The sequence below is a fragment of the Molothrus aeneus genome, chromosome 3 (assembly GCF_037042795.1).
Source record: "Molothrus aeneus isolate 106 chromosome 3, BPBGC_Maene_1.0, whole genome shotgun sequence".
NCBI lineage: Eukaryota > Metazoa > Chordata > Aves > Passeriformes > Icteridae > Molothrus > Molothrus aeneus.
In genome coordinates, this window is record NC_089648.1 from 81,101,825 (window position 1) to 81,124,292 (window position 22,468).

The 22,468-nt window shown below is 41.7% G+C and overlaps 2 protein-coding genes across 3 annotated transcripts in view; one reads left to right on the forward strand and one right to left on the reverse strand.

Moving 5' to 3' along the window:
* Positions 1-695: 695 nt before the first annotated feature.
* ADI1 (acireductone dioxygenase 1) lies at positions 696-6,215 on the forward strand. The gene is made up of 4 exons (XM_066545862.1): positions 696-872; positions 1,202-1,321; positions 2,860-3,039; positions 4,758-6,215. Exons 1-4 carry the CDS (start codon positions 753-755, stop codon positions 4,887-4,889), a joined length of 552 nt encoding a protein of 183 aa, XP_066401959.1. The 5' UTR covers positions 696-752; the 3' UTR covers positions 4,890-6,215.
* Positions 6,216-14,953: 8,738 nt separating this feature from the next.
* TRAPPC12 (trafficking protein particle complex subunit 12) overlaps positions 14,954-22,468 on the reverse strand; it is a 49,596-nt gene continuing 42,081 nt past the window's right edge. For both annotated transcript variants that reach the window (XM_066547249.1, XM_066547250.1), the window contains exons 10-12: positions 17,553-17,653; positions 16,684-16,771; positions 14,954-15,294 (exon numbers count right to left, since the gene is read on the reverse strand). In XM_066547249.1, the coding sequence (XP_066403346.1) occupies positions 15,052-15,294; positions 16,684-16,771; positions 17,553-17,653 (432 nt within the window). In that variant the 3' untranslated portion in view covers positions 14,954-15,051. The remainder of the gene's footprint in view (positions 15,295-16,683; positions 16,772-17,552; positions 17,654-22,468) is intronic.

Below are 22,468 nucleotides of genomic sequence, written 5' to 3' on the forward strand. Positions count from 1 at the left end.
TTTGATAACCAGTAGTGCTTAAACATAAATACTATACATTAAAGGGATCTGGTACCTTTTTATGAGAATTGGAATAGTAGTGGTTGAGACACCTTGGTAAGTAAGAAACTCTCTTTATGAAGAAAAATTCTAAGGAGGGATTGTTTCAGTTGTCTGGCCATTCTTATATTGTGCTTAGCTGGCTCTTGGTTTATTTGCCCTGCAGGATCAGGTAGATGCAGAAGTGTGGAGGCTGGAGGGGACACACCCCAGGGTGTCTTGTTCACTCCAGCTCAGGGAGGATGCTGAGGATCTATCTTCATGGATGGAGACAACACAAGTTATCTGTGCTAGCATGTCTTACACTTTCTTTATTTTTTGCCTAGTTTCTTTCTTTCCATATTGTGGGGTTGCAATGCTGACCTTTAAGCTTGAGCCGTACCAGTAAGTTCCGTCAGGGCATTTACAGCGGGGGCCGACACGATGCTAACACCATGGCCGTTCACCCGGGATACCCCGGGGGCTGGTGCAGGTGAGGAGTCCCGAGCCCCCGGCCTGTCTCTCGGGGACTCTCGGCTCTCAGCCTGGAGCTGTTCCCTCAAACGAAAGCTCCACACCGCCCCGTGCTCAGTGTGTTTGGAGCGGCCCGTGGCGCCCCTGTACCGCTCTGCCCCAGGCCGCGGGGCGGGCCCGTCCCGCTCGCTGCCGGGCCTGGAGCCCCGCCGGGGCGGGACGCGCTGGCAGCCCGGCCCCGCGCACACTGTGGCGGCGGGATGGTGGAGGCCTGGTACATGGACGAGTCCCAGGAGGACCAGCGGACGCCGCACCGGCAGCGGCCCAACCGCGCCGTCAGCCTGGAGCAGCTGCGCCGCCTCGGCGTGGTGTACCGCAGGGTACGGCGGGGGTTGGTACCGCCGGGTACGGCAGGGGTGATACCGCGGGGTTGGTACCGCAGGGTACGGCGGGGAGCCGCGGGTCGAGCTGAGCCGTGCGGGGAGCGCCTGGCCTGGCCAGGCCGGGCCGCCTGCAGGGAGGAGGCAGCGGGGGCGCGCGGGGCCGGGTGCAGGCACCCTGTGCCCTTGTGGCTGCTCCCCCTGCAGCGGCCGAGCCGCCCCGGCACTGCCGGCACCTCGGGATTCCCACGAGTGCCTGAGTTCCGCCTTTAGCAATGGCGTCCGAACGCCTTTTTTTATTTTTTTTTCTCCTGTGCCTGTTTTTTTAGTTGGATGCTGATAACTATGAGACTGATCCGTGCTTGAAAGAGATTCGGAGAGCAGAAAATTATTCTTGGATGGATATAGTGACCATACATAAAGACAAGCTTCCAAATTATGAGGAAAAGGTACGCGAAACTTGGCTCTCAGTGCGGGTTTCCGCGCCGGCCAGCGTGTGACACCCGCACAGCCCAGCGGGACACGGGGATGAGGCTTCCACGTCTAAAATACATCCTGTACCGAAGTCCTGAACATTGAAAAAAGAGCCTTTGATATCGTTTTAAAGATAGTAGAGGTCTTTTGCTTCTGTACATTGCCTTCAAAGGTTTTGAGGATCATTTCCATCATTGTCATTTCAAAACTAAGATTCCTACCAGGAGAGTTCTGCCAATGCTGACCTGTCCTCAGAGAGCCTCTCTGGGATGAAGGCAAGTGGCTGCCAGCTGGGCCTGGGCTTTGAAGGCTTTTACATCCTAATGGCTGCTTGCATAATGTATCTTTTTAAAGTGAGTATTAACCCCATGGAATTGTTCCTTGTACAAGAACATTTTTTACCTTGGGGAACTCGTACCTTGACAATTTCATAGCAGCTCAACACTGTTCAGGTGAGCCTCCTAAAAGGAGCTTTCTCATCCCAGCCTCCAGGTGCTGCTGGCTTGCTTGGCTTGCTGCTCTGTCTTGAGCACAGCAAACCAATGACACTTTAATATTTTCGTTAAATTTCCATTTACCAGTTTGTTTTAAGCCCATTGTGTTCTAGTGGTTTTGCTTTGGTGAGAAGGTGAATTAGGTAGTAACTCATTAGGTAGGCTCTATCTGACAGAAGGATGGGTCATTCTTTACAAGACGTAGGGACTTCTGCTCATCCTGCTGTGCTGGATCACTTCTGGCTCAAGGACATCTGCAGAAGTGTATGGCTAAATATCATCCAAACCTGAGCAGGTGGTGATGGTACCTGGCATTGCTCTGCTCACTGTGCACTAAACCTCCCAGGCCTCCATTAATTGAACTTTTAAAATGTGCTTTGTATTCATGTGCATGTACAAAGAATTCAGCATTCCATAAAAAAGAGGATGTTGCTGCCTCTGTCTTGGACAAGAGAGCCTGGAGCTGGGTCTCACTGTGTGTGGGCAGGCATGACACACTGTTTCATCAGATTGCTGTAGAGGGGCCGTGTTTGGCAGTGACTGCATTTTCACAGACAGTAGTAGTACCCTGTGCAGCTAATTCAGCTCTACATAAGTGTAAAAGAGAGGGGATAATCTGTGTCTGTTTGGTGCTGCGCATTGGGGGGGGAAAAAGCACAAAATGATCGAACTGAACAAGCGCAAGGACCAAATCCTGCAGTGTGATGTTTTACCCGTCTCTTTTTCAAATAAGTGTAAGCATCACTGTTATTCAGAGGATGGTTATGTACAGCTAGAGCTGCTGTTTCTTGTCAGAGGAGTGAGTTCCTGCCCTCCAAAGGGAATGTAGAAGCCTGCTTAGATGTGTCTGGAGACAGAGGCTGGCTGGCTGGCTTGGCCATCTTACCCATGTTGGTCTCCTCTGTTAGTTAAAACACAGTTATCCTTTGAAAGTCTTTCTCAGCTTCTCTCTGTTTCTGCCAGTTTTCTTTGCAGCTTTCCTATGTTCAGTAGTTTTCCAAAATATTTGCTATTCCTAGATAAAATCATTTTATGAAGAACATTTACACCTCGATGATGAAATTCGCTACATCCTGGAGGGATCTGGCTATTTTGATGTTCGAGACAAGGATGACAAATGGATTCGGATTTCCATGGAAAAAGGAGACATGATAACCCTCCCTGCTGGCATATATCACCGATTTACACTGGATGAGAACGTATGTTGTTGTAGATTACCATAAATTTTGATGACAAATCCATGTGAATGTATATCACATTAGTAACTACATGCCCTGAGACTTGAAGTTCATTAGCAAAACATATTAAATATGAAGGAGGAGGATGAAAAATAATAAATAATTCACAGCATCTGAACCTTTCATCTCCAGGTCACAAATTCAGCCTCTCCTCCTCAGCTGTGACTGTAACTCATTGCCATGTGATATCTGTGGCATATCAAGCCTTGGGCTGTCCTTCCCACAGTTGTCCCGGCTGTCTGTTGAGGTGGAGAAGGTGTTGATGGATCATTCTGTATTGCTTTGTTGTGTCTTTTTGTGGGGATAGAAGAACATGTCTGTGTCCAGCAGTGACATTTTTCACAAGTGTGAAATTGACCTTTGGGGAAAGAAGGATTTAAGGGTCCAGAGCCACTACTTGCAACTACTGTATGCTAAGCTGGGTGCTGGCTTCACAGGTAGTGGCCTCATTTGGAAGAAATTTTTGCCAGTGGGAGTGTGAGATTGGCACTTACAGTCCTGGTCTGTGTTTCTCTTCTTGTGGGCTCTTACAGAGGTGTTTGTAACCTCAGCATTACCCCTGCAAAATGGGGTAACATGTGTTGTCTCCTGTGTGGTGAAGTTGCATTTCTGGTGAAGGGAATGGTTTTGTTTTGAATCAGCTGTCCAGAGAGCAGTGTTCATACATGTGAAAAAGGGAGATGCTGCTTTAGTGAAAAACCCAACTTTTCCCATCTGCTTCTTGAGATCCACAGCGAATAAACTACATTTACTATTCTCAGGCTTTTTCTCTACATAAACAGTCAGGGATTATGGTTGAGTCCCCAAGAAGTCTTAAGTGTTTGTTCACTTCAGGAGCTTTAGTCCAGAAGTGCTGACTTTAAAGTAAAATCTTTAGGTGCTTCTAGACCCTGTCATTTTGCAGCTAAGTTCTTTTGGTACCTAACTTTATTCTTACCATTTCTGAACCTGGGTGTAAAATAATCATCTGTTTGTGTTTTACAGAGTAGGTAGGGTCTAAATAGTACTTCTGCATAGTAGGCAGGAGAGTTCCCCATCACCCCATGGTTGGAGCACTTCTGCAGGATGTGAAATCCCATTTTCTGCTGCCACAGTTGTACCTTGCACCAGGCATATTTTTGGTTAGCTGGTGTTAGCTGGTGTTAGCTGGCTGTTGCTTTTCCTTTTGGAATCCGGAGACTTTTCACTTCCTGTAAGCTTTATTTTTTGGGTAGCTTATGCACTTCCCATTCAGTTTTTATGGCTGTGACTGTGATGCTTCTGGTATTCCCCAAAAGCATTGTGTAAACATCTTGGGTACTTGGGTTCTGCTGTTTAACTAAGCAAATAGGATTTAAATGCTGCACTGCTGTGTATTGTGGATTCAGTGCAAAAGGTTTACATAAGACAGGATGGTTTTGGTTTCTTTGACGCGGGGAGAAGTATTGATTCTGCCTGAGCTGGAAGTACTGATCATGACACAATGTATCACTGCATAGGGACCACAGTCTGCCACTGCAGGCACTGGGAGCAGGAACAGCAGTATAATGCTATAATTTTCTGGAATGTGTGAAGCTTTCAGTCCATCATGAAATAATTTCAAAAATTTCTGCAGAAGTGCAAGTGAAACCTTAACTTTGGAATGAAGATTCCTTGAAAAGGAGCTCTTAAATGACTTGTCACTTCTTGTTCTGTGGCAGAATTATGTGAAGGCAATGAGGCTGTTTGTTGGAGAGCCCGTCTGGACTGCGTACAACAGGCCGGCTGACGATTTTCCTGCCCGGAAACAGTACATGAAGTTTTTGGCTGAAGAAGCACAAAATGGTGTCTGAGACCTGTTAGGGGGAACATCCCGAAGCCCCATCAGAATAAATGTGCCTTGCTGCTTTTCACTGATTAAACTTGCATTTACATAGGAAATTGGAATCACAGAATCGTAAAAAAATTTAGATTGAAAGGCCATTTGGAGGTCATTTAGTCCAACCCTGTGAATTACTATACCAGTTTTAAATCTAGACCATGTTGCTCAAGATGTTTGGAAACTTCTGGTGATGGAGGTCACACAGGCTGTCTGGGTGCTGGCTCCAGCGCTTAGCTGCTCCCATGGCCAAGAATTTGTTCTTCATGGCCAACTCCCTGGTTGCAGTTTGGAGTTGTTGTCTATTGCCCTTTCACTGCATGTCTGGGGAGAGTCTGGCTCTGCCTTCTTTAAAGTCCCTGCTCTAGTAGGAAACTGTAGTTCAGTCTCCTCTGAGCCTTCTCCTCTCCAGGCTGCACAGACCAGTGCCCTTGGCTGGGCTCCCTTCTGCTAAGTAAGATGTTCAACATGTTTTGCCCCAGTTCTGGTGACTGAGGGATGTCACTTGTGACCACCTGATAGTTTAGTTTGAACCACAGACTGTTTTGAGCCCGGTGGACCCAAGTTCTTTATCCACCCAGTAGTTTGTATCCTCAGTCAGGCTGCACGGCTGCTGTGGGACACACTAGTGAAAGCCTTGCTGGAGTCAAGGGGAATGGCACCTGTGGTGTCCCCTTTGCTGCAGAGCTCCTGGGAGTTGGCATCAATCAGAATGTGCCCTTGGTGAATTGGCATTGACTGGTTGCTCCTCATCACCTCCTCATCCTGGTATTTCTTGTGCCTGGAACACCTTCCATAATGGCATATTCTGTAACATTCCTGGGAGCTGAAGTAGGGCTGAGCAGCCTGCAGTTCCCCAAATGTTCTTTTGTGCCTTTTTGAAGGTGGCAGTATTATTTGCCTTTTTCTGCTCAAAAAGGTTTTCCTGATCTCTGTGACCTTTCAAAGATGCCAGCAGCCTTGCAGTGACATTAGTCGCATTTACAGTTGCTCAGGAATCCATTTTCTAACCTTTTTTTTTTTCCTTGGTATTTCTGGCAGGTAGAATTGTGAGAGGTGGGCTACATTAATATTCATTTTGCTCAGAATCCATGCTAATGAACTACGTAGGATTCTGGTTTTAATTAAAGAAAAGAAACTCTCCTTCATTCTTGTCTAAAAATGTTCAGAAGATAAATTTGCATAATCGGCATTTTAGTATGCAGCTTTCCAAGTTCTGTCCTGGTACATAAAACTGGTTTTCTCAGTAAAATGTAGCAAATTTGTTCTTGTGAGTTATTAATAAAATTACTTTGATCTAGGTATGTTGATTTTTTATTGGTTTGTTGTTTTTTTTAATTCTTTGTGCTGACATTTAGGACCCATTGAACAACAGTGTTACTGTAATTATTAATCAGCTTTTATTCCTTGTGCTGGCATTGATTTGTTCTGTAACATGGGACAAATCACTCACTGTGCCTCAGTTTCTTGAGCTGTGAGAGGGAGAAGAGTAGGCTTAGGCACACTAGGCTGGTTTTCAGTAAATGCCTTGTGCTTCCACAGGACATGGAGCTCCCCAGCAGTGGGCACTGGAGCATTTTACTCTTCTCAATGATGAATTATGTCAGCTGGGTAGATGTACTGCTTGCTCCAGCTCTCAGTGGATGATGAGCTGACTGCAGCCTGTGTGCTGATTTCAGCCAGATATAATACATGCTCCTGCCTTGCAGTCCCCTTAATAAACAGCTCTAGAAGGAGGTTGAAATGGCCCTACCTGGGTTTTCCTAATGTAGCAGATGATGGATAATTGAACTTTCCCACTGTTCTTTCCTATCTGTGTGTACACAGCCCTTCTTAGTAGGTAACAGCGTTTTTCTCACTTTGTAGCAGCATTACTGTTAACCGTTTCTGGGTGGTTTATTTCTTCAAATGTTTCTGAAAGTGAAGTTGCAATTTTGAAGTGGAATTGTACTAATCTTAAAGGTTGGAAAGGATGAAGAAAAAGGTCGTGTTTCCTGGGGTTTGGGTTGCAAGCTAGATGAGATGTGGGGACACAGGTGACCCTTCAGTCTGCCAGTGTGGGCTCAGTTTATGGGAGGGGTGCAGGCACAACCCACGCTTGCAAAATTGAAACTCATCCAGCTCTCCATGCAGCCGGGACTGGCTTTTGTGCTGTGGTCCATAAGCCTGTCTAAAAATCAGTGTTAGGAGCAAATAGGAAGTTTAGCTATAGTCAGACACACATGGGGGAGGCTGTGCTGTGACATGTGCCTTATTGGCTCAGGGATTTGTGTGCCAGTTGTCTGAAGGGAGGTCTTGAATGTCCTCTTGTACAGCACACTGGGGCTTCCTGCTCCCAGAACAAACTTTGGGGATTTTTCAAGGTACAGCTACAGGAATAAATGACAGTTATTGCCTGCAGCAGATTTTATTCCTTTGATTTATATGCCACAGAAAATTGGGTTTCTGAATGTAAAGTAAAACGACTGCTGTCTCCTGGCGCTGGTAGCAGTCCCGGGTATCCTATCGAATTCATCCCCCTTCTAAGCTTTTGTTTCCTTTTTTTTTAATCAGAAGCCAAGGTGAGACTGTTCATTCCTCCCATAGGCCTTTCTGTTTTGATCTCTCTCTGCAAAAGGAGAGGTGGGGCAGCAGCACAGGCCCTCAGGAGCCCCCACTTGCAGAGCAGGCAGCCCCAACAGGCTGGGGGAGTGACCAGGAAGAGAGAGCAGGTCATGCATCCTCCTCATGAGAGATTTACAGTCAGGAGCAGTGGTGAGGGATGGACAGTAAAGCAGCTGCCCGCAGCAATTGCTTTCAGCAGCTCGCTGATGTAGGATGTGACCTGGGGAGCAGGACTGAACCACCTTGTTTTGTTGCCTCTCTGGAGGAATATATACACCCAGTAGAGCTCCCATCTCCTGGCTGTCAAAATAACACACGATGGCCCCACTGAAGATCGTTCATCATTTTCATAGCACAATGCATTCTGCTGCTGAGAGGTGGCAGGGGCTGTGGGGGTCTGACTGTCAACACTTTGGAGTCCATGCCCTTTACTGCTATAGGTGTCTTTGAAAGGGTGAAAGCTTTGCACTCTGAAAGTGGTTTTTGTCAGCCAGGAAAAAAGCAATTTGGGGCTGGAATAAAGATTCCACACCTGCAAAGACGTTATGTGGGAAATTACAGTGGGAGGAAACAGCTGGGCAGAAAAAAATGTTAATAGAAAACATTCCAGAAAGCAGAGAGATGGGAAGGACAATATGCCATTCCTTCAGATGAAAAATGCAGTTTATTTTCATTGTGGTTTTTGGGTTTTTTTCTTTCTTGCTTCTGCCCACCCCTACCCACCACTTCCCCCCTCCCCCCAAAAAAAACCTGCAAAGTTAAATTGATTTTTGGTCCAAAAACATGGTTCTGTTTTACCACAGCCAGTGGAAGACCTTGGTATATTGATGTAGTATGAAAATTCATGGAAGTAGTTTCAGCAACATCATATTGGCAGCATTAACTCAGGCACGGGAAATAGTTCAGCTCCTCCAGGATTAGAGTTTAAAAAAATAGGATCAATGGTACTGAATTGAGATGTTTCAAGATAGCTTTTTTGGTACTTATGTATTATTTTCTGCTTAAATCCAAACTTTCCCAAAGTGGCATATACCCCATATTCTCATGAGAGAGCTTTTCTGAAGGGGACTCAGTGCAAACTGTGGATGGACAGTAGGATTTTTAATAATTTACGTGGGCAAACTGGTGTCTATGCTCCCTTGTTATATGTCCTGGAGCAAGTGTCTGTGGCTGGATTTTTTTAATGAAAAGACATTTCACGGCCAGTTGGTAGTTAAATAGTAACATTCACTTGGGGGAGTCTAAAAATAGGTGAGGGGAAGTGCTGCAGGTGGTGAGTGTCTCGCCCTGGGCTGCCTGAGGGCAGGGGCTGTGCTGCTGCTGCCTGCAGCTGTGGGAGCTGGTGGCTGCCTGTCCTGGCTGCTGAACTTGACAAGTATCAATCTTCATGTACTCAGAGCACCGGGTCCTGCTGGCAGAACAGGCACCTCCTGCCAGGTTTCTGGTTCCAGGACTTCACTTGAGCTAGGAACTTAGGAGAAGGGACAGTTTCCTGATAAAGGCAGTCATTTAATGTAAGCTGGCAAACACCAGCACACATAAGGCTGAGATGCAAGCTGAGCACTGCTTTGAAGAATATTTCTTTGTAGCCAAATTGTGGATTTAGATATTTGGCCAAGGCCTAGACCTGACTTGTTCTGCGCTTGAAAATGACATCATTTGTTTGGGAGTCTTTCCTGGGAAAATGATAGAAATTTCTCAGATTCCTTCCGTCCCCCCCAAATAGGGGAGGAAGTCTGAGAATAGGGTCACTGACAGTTGTCTTCTATTTCCTGAAGGCAAATAAACATCAACTCATTGGGGGCATGAACTGGTGTTACAATTTAAATATTCCTGGCTCAAAGAGGCAGATTTCATCTGATTTACTGCACTCATTGTGATTTTACAGCTTGATTCCCAAAACATTTTGTATGGTTGCAAAAAGGTAATACTCTGCTGTGCCTGCAGTTTGAAAAACCTATTTTTGTGCAACTGAGTCACTAGCTCTCATTATTTATTAACTGTATAAGTACCCAGATAAGGCAAAGAAGAAAAATTTCACAAAACCAAAATGCTTGGGGAAAGATTCAACAGTTGAAGGACTGTGAATCTCTTTTAATTCTGCCCTCCCCTGCTGCAGTTCTCTCTGGGATACCTGCATTAATTTTGTTTAATTCTCTATGCTGCTTCTTAGAGTACCAATTAAAAACTGTTGTGCCTGTCAATATTAGCTGGTAGAAAATTGGGCTGGGTATGCTCTGTGATTGCCTTTGGTCACAGACACAGCCCAGAGCAGCCAAGCTGAGCTCTGGGCTCTGTTTTCCCCTGTGATCACAGGCATTTGAGCTGGGAGAATTTGATTTGGGTCTGCCCTCAGGCTTATTTTTTTTTCCCAAATGATTCAGGCAACTTAAAGCTGACCTGCTGTTCATGGGAAGGAGGTGAGCTGTCCTTGGTGATGCTGTAACAAAACAAAGTGGTGGCCAGGTTTTGCACAGGCTGCTGCCCCAGCCTTGGGTGGGGCTCAGTCCTGCTGCCTGCCACTGGAGTGTGTCCCAGAATTTGATGTACTTGCTCACACATCTCACACATTGTATTGAAAATAGTGTTTTGGGGTTGGTTTTTTTTTTTGGGGGGGGGGGATTGTTGTGGGGTTTTTTTCTTCTAATTAACAGCTCTAGTTCTGCATCTCTTAACTTCAGTTTTTTCAATTTAGTACTGACAGTCTTGACAGTTTTTCAAAGCCAAAGAGGAACCTTCTACCCCCTTCCATCCTTGCCTCAAAAAAGTGACATCCAATTTTTTCCCCTCTTTGTGGGAAAATTATAAGCCATTATTGCTGCCTTTTGGGTGGATTCATTTTAATGACTCATACATAATAAACATCTGCAGATGACTGCCCAAATCTAGGACAGAAAATCTATGTGTCGATCCAGAACAGCTTGGAAAGGCAGCACCTAGGTCCTCCTCCCCATCCACACCTTTCTCTTCCTAAGAGCAGGCTTGTGACCATCTCTCATACCTCTTACAGATCAGAATCTCTAAATTTGTAATCCCCAGACTGGCTGGGAGAACTAAGTGGGAAAGCAGCTTTCTGCTACCATATCCTGAAGGCTGGTGCTGGTGGAGCTTGTTTGCATCCATCACGACAGAACTACTGTTCAAATGCCAGAAACTCTGTGCAGGTTCCTGCATTGTAAGGTACCTCACTGATAAGATAATTCCTTCCTCAATGTTTAATTAAGTCAGTAGAAAGCAAGATGGAAGAAGTGGATGGCATCGTCCTTTGAACTCTGATAGGTGGGAGCTACTGGATAAACTCACTTTACATCCTTTATTTCCATGGCCTCTGCTCATGACAGAAGCATTATAGGTTGCTACCTCAGCAACCTCAGAGAGGTTGACCCTGCCTGCTGTGGTTCTGCCTGTCTGAAAGACATTTACATCTGTATTTGCTGCTTCAGTCCCATTTTGCCAGTATTGTTTGGTTTCAAGTTGAAGCAGTGAGGCAATGTTCTCACTGCAGCTGCTGATGGCAGTACCACACATCCCGCACTCCTCTTTCAGACAGCTCCAGCACATGTGGTTGATTAAGCACATCAGCTGACATACAAATGAGAGAGACAAACTTAGCTGTGCATAAAGATCATACCCTGCTTATCCCCCACTCTGACTGGATTTGCGAAACACCTGCAGCAAAGGCTTCACAGAGGAGCCGTCTGTGTACCTCTTATTAGGCCTATAGTGCAGAAAAGCCAACAGCCTACCCAGGCAGTGTGGTAATTCCCAGCACATCCTTGTGCTGACAGCCTCAGGATGAAGATGTGTTAGCTGGAGAGGGTGTTAGCTGGCTGGGTGAGTTCTTCCACCAGGTCAGTGAGCTCATCTAGATTGTGCCGAGCGCTCCTGCTGACATGAAGGATAGGGTAGGAGAAGGAATGACCATCCTTTCCAGTACACTGGCTGAAGTCCATTGTGGAGTTTCAGGCATGTCTGCACATGTCTGCCTTTGGGGAACACCTAATCTGTCCAGTCTGAAAACTGAGGCACCAGGAAAACGTCAGTGACCAGCTGGTGAGGGGATGCCATGATCACCTGAACTGCAGTTAGGTATTAGAAATGCCAGAGAGATGCTCAAGTTCTTTTGAGGATCAGAGTCTCTGTGCATAATGCAATTATCTGGATGTCTGAAGTACACCTCTTCTCCTCTTTTAAAAAAAGTGGGAATTTAAATGCAAAACTTCTGTTAAGGCACATTAAGCTTTAAGATTTGAATACAACAATCAGGGCATTCAGGCTCTGCTTTTCACAGCTTTTCTCACTTAGCCAGATGACATATGCATGCTGTGTTTTAGAACTGAGCTCTGCCCTCATTTACACCAGGAACCCTCATTAAATTCAGCTGAATTCATTGAATTTAACAGGATTGCCTGGTGTAATTAATGTTTTGAGGACAAAGTTTGTCCTTAGCTTTAATGTTCTAACAACATATAGAGCATTCAGATGTGTAACGGGCAGAATTTAGGGAAGTCAAACACTTGTATGTATGTTACATCATAAAGTGACATTGAGTCTTACCTGCATTTCATAAACAGTTAATAATTTGCATACATCCAGCAGTGATAATATGCCTCTTCATTTAAATTTTAATTATTCTGCAAGTCTACCAGGATGTCACTTGTTTAATGGCTGGCTGAGCTTAGAGGTCATCCAGTCCAAGTCTCCTCTAATGGCATTTTTATCTGAGCAAAAGCTTCGACTAATAACAACACAGCAAACATGCTGAAGTGAGACTTATGTAGTAATACACATGAATTAAAATGTAGAGAAATTTGGAAAACGGGATTTTGTTTTCAGAGTGTTTCTTTTATAATGGTTATTGGACTCTGACTAGGATAGTAACTTTTTATTCTCTGCCAATCAGAATACAGACTGTCATTGACATGTGCAGTGTCAGGCACTATGGAACCAAAAAGGAAGCTTTTTACTTCAGTTGTAAAGAGGCAAGTGGCTCCAGCATGCTGGAAGATGATGGATCATGCTACTTTCACCTAGCATTGGAACAGACAAATGACACTTTCTGAAAGCAAGACAACAGTACAGCAATGCAATATGACCCTTCAGCTAAATGTATGTGAATCTCTTTTATATTATTTTACATATTACTGTAAAAAATGTAATAGCTTGGGTTGAAAAGGACCTTTGAAGCTCATCTAGTTCAACCCTCTCCAAGGGCACAGACACCTTCCACTAGAACAGACTGCTTAAAACCCATCCAGCCTTTGTCTTGAATGCATCCAAGGATGGGGAGCCTCTCTGGGCAAACTATTCCAGTGCCACACCAAGAAGAATAATATTTTCCTTATGTCCAAGCTAAACCTACCCTCTTTTAGTTTATAACTGTTGCCCCTTGTCCTACCTCTACATGTCCTGGTAAATTGTTCAGTGCTGTCAGCATCTTTGAGAACAAGGCTGTCACATACCAGGAGTTCTTTTTATCTCCAAAGAAACCCCATGCCCAAGAAAAGGAACCTATGCTGGGGAAAATATACTACTAGAATAAAAAAATGAGTACAGGGAGCAACACACCTGATCAGATTAACAGCTGTAACAAAATGAAAACAACAGTGATTTCAATCACTTATCATTGTAAACTGAGAATCTGTCCAATTACTGTTAAGCCTTGTCTAAAATCCTAGCAGAAATTAAAACAACTGTAAAACCTCATAAAGAATAATGCAATATAACTACTTTTAATTTACTATTTTAATACTCACTAAAGTTATGCAAATGGTGTTTAAGCCCAGCTAAAGCAGGTGGTGCTGAATATTTAATTTTTGAGTTTAGTAGTGGTACCTTAGGACAAGTCTACCCAGGTGCTGCACAAGTTTAATTCAGATCCAGCTGTTCAACCTAGAGGCCAAGTCAGAAACAGAAATACCAACTGCTTTCATTTTTTTTCAGTTGATTAGTAACAACTAGCTGTTGTTTCAGGTACAAGTATGGCCTGTCAAACAGAAATACACTGTAAAAATGGAGCAATTTCTGTTTCTGCATAAGCTGTGGGCTTATATTTTTTCAGGTGACCAGCGAATTTGCAGCATTCTTATGTCTGCATGTCTAGACTGCAGAAGTTTTCAAACAGCCTGACTTTTGAGGACAACTGTTTGGCCCCTGTACAGTATCTCCAGATGGACAAGCATAAAAATGAGTTATTGGTTACTTAAAAATACAGGTGGGTGTATTTAAAGGGAGTGAGAATTAATTGATGGATATGGTATTAAAAAGCGTAACACACTTATGGAATTGTCCCATGGCAGTGATTTGTGACAAGAAACTAGTCCAATTGCTAAGCATTAAATCTCAGAACAATAAAACCCCCCTATGAACAGATGCATAAATTGTGTTCATGTATGAGTGGGAGTATCTGCACTGAATCTTTATGATACAGCTGAAGGGAGAAATGTGGGCAGAGATGTGAAATACACTGGTATCACAGTGGTACTGTGATTCAAAAAATCTGTGTTCTGAGGGATGCCAAAATCAGTATATGCTGATACTGTTGCATCACTAGTAACTGCCTTGTGTCCTGAACCCCATTTGCTTCCACTCTGTGTGGCCTAACATTTAGATACCTCTGCCTCAGGCTCTGCATCATTTTCCCTGGGAAATACTTCATGCTCAGTGTTTTTGCTTTATAATGGGAGAGGAGAGGAACTGAACTGAAATCCATTGTGTTTCCACTCCACCTGGCAGTGCTCCTTTCTCTACCCAGCAGAATGCCAGAGTGGAGCAGCTTTGCAGAATCCATGTGTTTTAATCTGAAAGATTTAACAGTTACACAAACCAAGGAAGTACAGGGAGACCATTTAGTCTAGTCCCTCATTCTGTGGGAAACAGATTCTGTGCAGGATTCTTGGACTCCCTCACATACTCCTGGACGTGTCCCTGTGCTACTGGGACTTGGACCAGATGGCCTCCAGCAGCTCCTCCCAACCTTAGCCATGCTGTGACTCTGAATGGTGATTATCAAACAGCCTCCTCTGACAGCCACGGACACACAAAGGTGTAATATTCAGGAGTCTGATGGGGACAAAATGAAGAGAGGTGTGTTCAGAATTTCCTTTCCATAACACACATACTGATATTCTGTCAATAACTCCTAGCTGATGAAATAAACTCATTGGCTACTCATTGACTACTGAAAAATTATCAAGACAAAATAAGGTTAAATTCAGTTTTTCTCATAAAAGAACCTGAGTAGTTGATTATATATATATATATAATTATATATATACACACACATGTATATTGTAGTGCACTGTAATGAGGAGTAACTGGACAGAAACAGACCTGTAGGGATGAAAGGGATGAAGCTGGCTCTAAGTCAGCACAAAGTCTTTGCAATGACAGGCCTATTAGAGATGATAAGTTCTGTAGTAATGCCACTGAATGTTCATAATTGAATAGATTTTATTTCACATTTACACATTAGCGAGAGTATATACAATTTAAAAAATCAGCCTTGCTGGAAAAACTTAGTTGGAACTGATCTATCCCAACTTGAGACACTGAGTATTAAAGCTATCACCCTCTTTGACAGCCACAGCCTCTAAAAGTGCCTGCTTCTTCTGCATACTGCGAGAGGACTCCAGTTCATACATGGTAGTCAGGTTGAAGAGGACACTCTCGTGCAGGTAGTGTTGAGGGTCCTGCTGAACCATTCCTTCCAACTGCCGGAGGGAATCCTTCAGTTTCCCCAGGTACAGAAGACAAACAGCAGCATTGTTGTTAGCCTAGGGAAAAACATATTGTAAACAAATTGTGTGTTTATAAATACATATATATATATATATATATATATATATGCGTATTTGCAAGTGATGAGAGAGAAGGAAAAGAAGAAGTCTAGCATCTGCAGTTACAAGATATTTACTGTATGCTAAGAATTACTATTCTGCATGTGTGTGCAAAACTAAAATACATTTTCAATTATACAATGCTATCCTTTTCTTTTAATTCTCAAATTTACCCTCTGCCAGTAGGACCTGCTGATGTCTAAGAACTGAAACTCTAAAAGATAGTTTAAAATTAAATATAAATAGTATAGGACATTAGTCTGAAAGCCAAGAGAAACAAATTTCAGAAGCCACATGAGCCTGTACATGCATTTTCATAGATTTTTTTTTTCTAATTACTTCATTAATGTTTTTCTCTCTCTCTGGCTTACATGTCCACATAAGCAACAGGAAGATACTTTCTTATCACAAAGGCATCTACAGCTGACTTCACATAAATCCAGCAGATAGGGCAGTCTAAATATATATGAACGATCAAGTCAGGTTCCATTTTCCTTAACACCCAAAATGGGTTTTATGAGTTACTGAAAGATTCCAACAGTACAAAGTGAAAACATGTTATAACATGTTTGGCAGCAGAAACTTTCATACCTTCTAAAGCTGAAGATAAAGGAAGAACATGGCCTTTTAGAAAAAAAAATTTTTCTGTCCATTCAGGAAACCTTACTGATCTTGTGTGATTTATAATACACGCTATTTTACAGCCTGCAAAATAATGCAATTCATGTGTTTCTTAAACTCAGTCCCTTCAGTCTGTAGATGGCCTTGGAGCAGATTACTGGGGGTAAGCTGTCTGACTTCTCAGGAACACTTACATGACCATGCACTGAAAACTGCCAGGTGTAGGAAACCCAAAGGTAAATAAGCAGCTCTTTGATCTCAGCTTGTGACAGGAACCCAAGGCTCCGATATGCAACATGTGAAAAATGTCATGTTTAAAATTACAATATCCTTTCAATGTTGTGTGAAATCAAGTTAATTTTATACATGTTGGCAGCTGCCGTTTCTTTTCCTGACATGCAAGTCTATGCTAAAAACAGTGAGTGCCAAAAAAAGTGCTTTTGCAAAGATCCCGTAAAAGAAGAGTGTCTTGGAATTTCTTCATGCATGCCTAAGTATTCACGCCCTTCATACAGACTGGTTCTTAATTTCCCATCCCATTTTCCATCTTACCCTTATGTATACTGAAAACCTTTTGGCACACATGCCACATCCCATTTTTCTGTAAAGCCCTGAGCATACTCTGGGCACTAATTAAATCCATGCATGAAGTATTATGAGAATAATTTAGGTGTTCATTATATATGTAGCAATTTGAAGATTTACCACAGCATTTGATGAGTCGATCCTTAAAATTTCTGTGAAAAATCGATGAGCTTCTGCAAAATTATTCTGACCGAGGCAGAGAAATGCTCTAGAAAGTAAGTGACATATAAATGAGTTCTACTCATAAACCCAAGGTAATAATACATTTTAAAAAGAATGGACACCATTTTTTATTTTTCCTGTTAAAGATGTGAGAGTTTCTGACATTTGTTCTTTACAGTGTGAAGGAGACACTGATTTACAGACAAATGGAATGACAACTTGGATCGCTCAGCTGTATTTTTTGCCTACGAGAGCAACAGTCTTCATTGTGTTTTATTAATTTAAATGCAGATACTCTCTTCCCAGAATTATTTCTCTTCATGAAATCAGCCATATAATTTTCAGGGCACTTTTGAATAGTATCCTCTAAATATATTAAGCCAATGTGCTAACCATTGCAAAGTGAGTCCCCCATCACACAGCTCGATTTACTACAGTGTATTCAAGCATCTTTTGAAGCTACCGGGTGGCACTTTCCTGGCAGATTTGATTGTAGGATAACTGCCCAAAATAACTTCTCCTCTCCTAAAAGGTATTTATGCAAATGTATATTGAAAAAACACGGTGAAAATATGCAGTGCCTGAAAGAATGAAAAAAAGCTTTGTAAAATCAACTGAAAGATCCTAGTTTCAATGCAGCATGATACGACTGTACCAAGTTATAGAGATCTCCTGAGTCTGTGCACCATTCAGTCTTACCTATGACAGATGAAGTCCCATAAAAGAGAGAAAGAGAACAGGATTGTCTCAAGGGTAATTTAATTATCACCTTGCATACTTTTAGAACTACATTTTAAGAAATTTTATTTAGCTATTAAATTACCTACCTGTTCATTAAAACCATAATTTGGCTCTGTAGGCCATCCAATTTGTGAGTCACTTTCTCAACATCTTGAAAATATTTTTCTGCAGTTTTTATGTCTCCAATCTAGACAGAAAAATCGTGAGTTACCACAATAAGAAGAAAAGAGCTACATCCTGATTATATCTTATAAGGACATAAAAACATATGCAACATATCGAAGTCCATTATCAAGCTCTTTACACCAAGATGACTTGCTAACACCTGTTACCAAGCAATGTATTTGAAGAGCCACGTTAAGGTCATGAAAAGCACCCAAAAAGCGCGTCCAGTTTGCCCACAGTGGTTTTTCAGCTGGGGCTGTGGAGCACTTGAGGACTGTAGGGCAGGGAGGCCCCATATCCTCATCTAGCTCTGTTGCTGTAACTAACTCCACAGCTCAAAACAGTAGCTGAAAATGAGAAAAGGTCAGAGTTACTTCCAATGAAACAGGATGTTAGTCCACAGGAAGGGAAGACAGACACCAGTGGCCTCGTAGTTAGCACAGGACCCACACCTGGTTAACCCACAGCCTCTGGGTCATAGCCAGGGGCCACAGGACATCTTCAGTGCATCACACCGTGTCAGAAAACAACTCCAGTACAATGGACCACTGAGGATGTTGGCAAGATGGACCATTTGCAGATTAAAAAAAACACCAAAGAGTGAGTTGAGCAGGATGAAGGAATGAGAGATCTGAAAACTGGTATAAAGAAGTACAGATCTGACAGGGGGTGGAATGGGGGAGGGGATTTCTAAAAAGGAAGGGGTATTTCACCTAAAGGTGTGTCACATACATTGCTCTTTGAGATGAAAAAATACTTGAAGAAGGCCACTTATTTGGAAAATAAGTTACCAGCATGTTTTTCAGACTGGAGAGATGGAAGAAGACAAAAACTTACTACTGGGTAAAATAAATCATCAAAAGGAGTAAAATTAAACTAGTTCAGAAGCATAAAGCCATGGAAACCAGGCAGTCCTCAGGTGGGGAGATTCAAGGGGGCCCTCAAGAGACCACCCATTTTTTTAAGAACACTATGAAAAATGTTTGTGACAAATGTGCTGAAGTCTCCTTAATGCTCTCAGATGGTGGATATTACAAACCTGAGTCTTACTAGGAAACTTAATCCAGAATTCTTAAATTGCCCTAGCATTAGAAAATACCTCCTATCTTATTGCACTTTTTATCTCAGCTTTTTGTCCTGCCCATAGTGGTAGGGAAAATGTATGACTCCTCTTTTTTTACAGTCTTTTGCATACTTGATTTTTTTTTTTATTCCCTTCTAGAATGAAAACCAATTTTCAGGCAAAGCAGTGTTTACCCTTTTCTCATAGATAATGCTTTCTGGATTCTCTGAACTCTCCTGTTACTTCACATCCTCCCTGAGTGCCCACATAAGAAGTCTCCATAATCCAACTGATCTCTCACCAACAGTGAGAAGCAGGAATCACTTTGTGTCACATGTGAATATAAATTTTGCTTTTATGCCAAGTATCTGGAAGTCCGATTTGTTTACCCTTGTGTAGTCTTCTTACTCTCAGCCTATTTCCTTTCTACAGGAAATAGGCTTGTTGTTGCTTCTCATTTTGTATTTGTATATTACTCCCAGTCTTTGGTAGCATTTTCCCTTTGCTGTTTGAATCACAGCCAATTTAACATTTCAGCTTCTCAACTTGTCAAGATTATTTTGCATTCTGATCCTGCCCTTCATAGTGTTTGTACCACTCCCAGCTTGGCATCATCTGTACATTTTACAAGCACGCTTCACATTTCATTGTACAAGCACTACCTAACCAAAAAATACAAACACTACAAGCCCTCAAGAGATCCTTGTGGAAAAGATCATCTAGCAAGTCCTTCCAGTCATCAGCAAATGACTTTCCAACTGCACTTTTCAGAGACAGCAAACATCCATCCATCTGAAGGCTTCATGTACATTTCTTCCCAATTTCCTTATGGGAATATCCCAGAGGCAGTACCCACTACTAACACAGATACTGCTTCACCTCTAACTACAAGACTTATTCCATGTCAAGATAAGGAAATTATTCTTCTTTACATTTAGGAGATGATCCAATTGAACAACGCAGTCAAAGATGTAGTGTCAATTGCTGTCCATCTACCAAGCATTTCTGGAATACCAATTAATAGTCTTTTCTAATGAAACAGATGCATTTATCCCAGATGTTATGTAACTGGACTCAAAACAAATATTATTCATCCGAAAATACCACACGTTCACTTGTAATGATAAAGGATACAACTTCTCTCTATAAATCTCACTAAAATGTAAATCACCAAGAAAATAATTACATTTAACAAGAGGATAATGCTGGCAAATTGTAAATGAATCTGTCCTTGAGTACTTTTAGCCTGGGAATCCCTTAACCATGAGAACAATCAATTCTAAAGCAAGTTACCAGTTTGCTCTCTTGGGAGGCTTGATGACTAAATCTAGTATGCTTTGATACTAATTACACATTATTTGTGATCATGAATAGTTCTGATTTCTTAGCAGCATCTCATATCTTCTCAGCAAACATGCTGAACCCTTAAATCTCATTTTTCCCACAGAGGGGAAACAGTTTACTTTTTAAAAAATCTTGGTAGGAAAGATCATTTAAAAGAAATAACTAGTTTTAATTAGTCATTAAAGTAATTTAACCAATTTAAGTGGTCTTTATCACTTATTCACTTATTTATAATTTTATCACTTATTTAATTCAGAAAGTGTGACTGCAGTATTTAATAATAATTAGCACATCAAATAAAAATTGAGATTCTACTGTTAACCTCAAATAATCATATTCCCTAACAAAGAGCCTCCTATATACTATGTGCTTAACTTTGCTGTTTGTCTGGAAATCAATATTAGTTTTCTTCTAAAATTTTTTTATTGCTTTTGACTCAGTTTTGCAGCAATTTATTGCAGAGGGTAAGGTCAGGCATCTTTAAATTTTTTTTCTTAATGTACTTATTCAAATGGAAATTTTGGATAGGTCAGCCAGTGAGAGCTACACAACATAATCCTAGAGACTAAAATATATTCACTGTTTCTCTAATTCATTCATTGTTTCTGTTTTACAGGTCAGGTGACTGCTGAGAGAATTGCAGTCTTTGAAAATTTCTTTGTGATAAACTCTGTCTTTTCCTCCATTCTTCATTTCTATAATTCTCATTTCCCACTTTTTAAGGCAACAGCCAAAGGTTGTACATCAGATCTGAACCTCCTTATGTTCCACTTACATGTGAAGATAAAGAGGGCATGATGCCTTAGACTAGTTAGCTCAATTTAATTAAGAAAAAATAAATCAAAGTAAAAGAAATAAAGTTTTACATGTTTAAAAAGGTTGCAACTTTTTTCTGCTAAACTCCTGAATTACATTTTATTCCACTTTATTGCTTTGTTTTATGTGTGTGATGTCTACTGTCAAACAGTGTATGTGACTCATAAGCAACTGGAATCTGGCTGCCTTACACCTCTCTTGGTAAATGTTCACAGTCAGCAGCAGAGTCTGAGGTTATTTGGGAATTGCTACTTGTTTTTGAGAAGTTGTGACATTTGAATGTGAGAAAACTGCTTTTCTATTTTACCTGCAAGACATTTTTTTTTTTCCAGCGAGTGCCTTGTCAACAGTACACACTTACCACAGAGTGTTCTTACCAAAATGATGATGCCCAGGACTGCAACACATTTATCTTTCTTTAATTCAAATGGCTTGATTTTGATTAACTGGACACTGCCTATTTCTCTTAATATATCAAAATCTCGCATCTGTTGCACTAGTACCCCCCAAAGAGAGCTGAACATTTTGTGATAGGAAAAGACAATAAGCCAAGCAATAAAACCTTATCTCCTTAAGGTGCTAGAAGAAATGAAAATATTTGCATTTAGAGATCATTCTTTTTAACTTCTATCTAGGTCACATGAAAATATCAAGGACTCCTCATAACCCCTTTTGCTATGCCCAGATGTGACAGTAAAACCCCTCAGAACGGGAGGCCTGTGGTCACAGCACTGTGGAGGTCAGGGATTTCAAATCATTCTGTAAGTTAGGAGATGCTTTCCTCATGGGAGCGAAAATTTTTCCAGAGCAAATGGAATGACAAACAGACTTTGGGTGTGACATCAGGGTAGACACTCTTGTCAGAAAGAAAGTGCCAGTAACATACCCAGTCATTTTCACAGAAAGACCAGAACTCTTAACAACTTGTATTTCCTTTAGTATTTTGCATATTTACAGTACCATTCTTTAATGCACATAATTATTATGTTCCCTACTTAGGCAGTAATTAATGCACACAGCCAATATCATAAAATTGCTCCACAGTGATGGAGATCCACTTTAAACTAGAGACTTTTAAAGACAGACATGTCTAACACATTGGGAAGCCATGCTCCTGCTGAGAACTGAAAATCCATAATTGAATTTGAATGACATTTTATGATTTCAGGCAAGCAATGTTAATAATTATCTATTAAGAGTAAATTACTCAATTTCAATATAATTTTTATTACAGGAATGTCACAAATAAGATCATTTGTAAATACGTGAAAATCCAAAATTAGAGTTCTCATTAATAATAAGAGTAAGTAGATAAAAGAGGAAAAGTTTGAATTATCAGTATCAGAAATATGAAAGAACTGCAAAGAACTCGTGAGATGCTAAAAATTAAAAAAATCAGATAGCTATTTAGATGCATCATTTTATGAAAAATAAAAGGACATCTATTTTTATTTGCCATTCACTACAGGTACATGGACTTTTATTATACTTTTCTGTATACTGTTTTTTTCTTTTAAGGTGCCCTCCCCTGTTTCTTAGGGATATGATTTGTACAGAAGAAGGACACTTGAATTTTTTCTAGATGAAGATGGCAGTTATACAGTGGGACTGAGA

Bases quoted from the DNA above. Each gene is read 5' to 3' on its own strand.
- ADI1 (XM_066545862.1), top strand. From the start codon at position 753: ATGGTGGAGGCCTGGTACATGGACGAGTCCCAGGAGGACCAGCGGACG. The intron at 873-1,201 runs GTACGGCGGGGG...CTGTTTTTTTAG, and splicing joins TCGGCGTGGTGTACCGCAGG to TTGGATGCTGATAACTATGA. The intron at 3,040-4,757 runs GTATGTTGTTGT...GTTCTGTGGCAG, and splicing joins GATTTACACTGGATGAGAAC to AATTATGTGAAGGCAATGAG.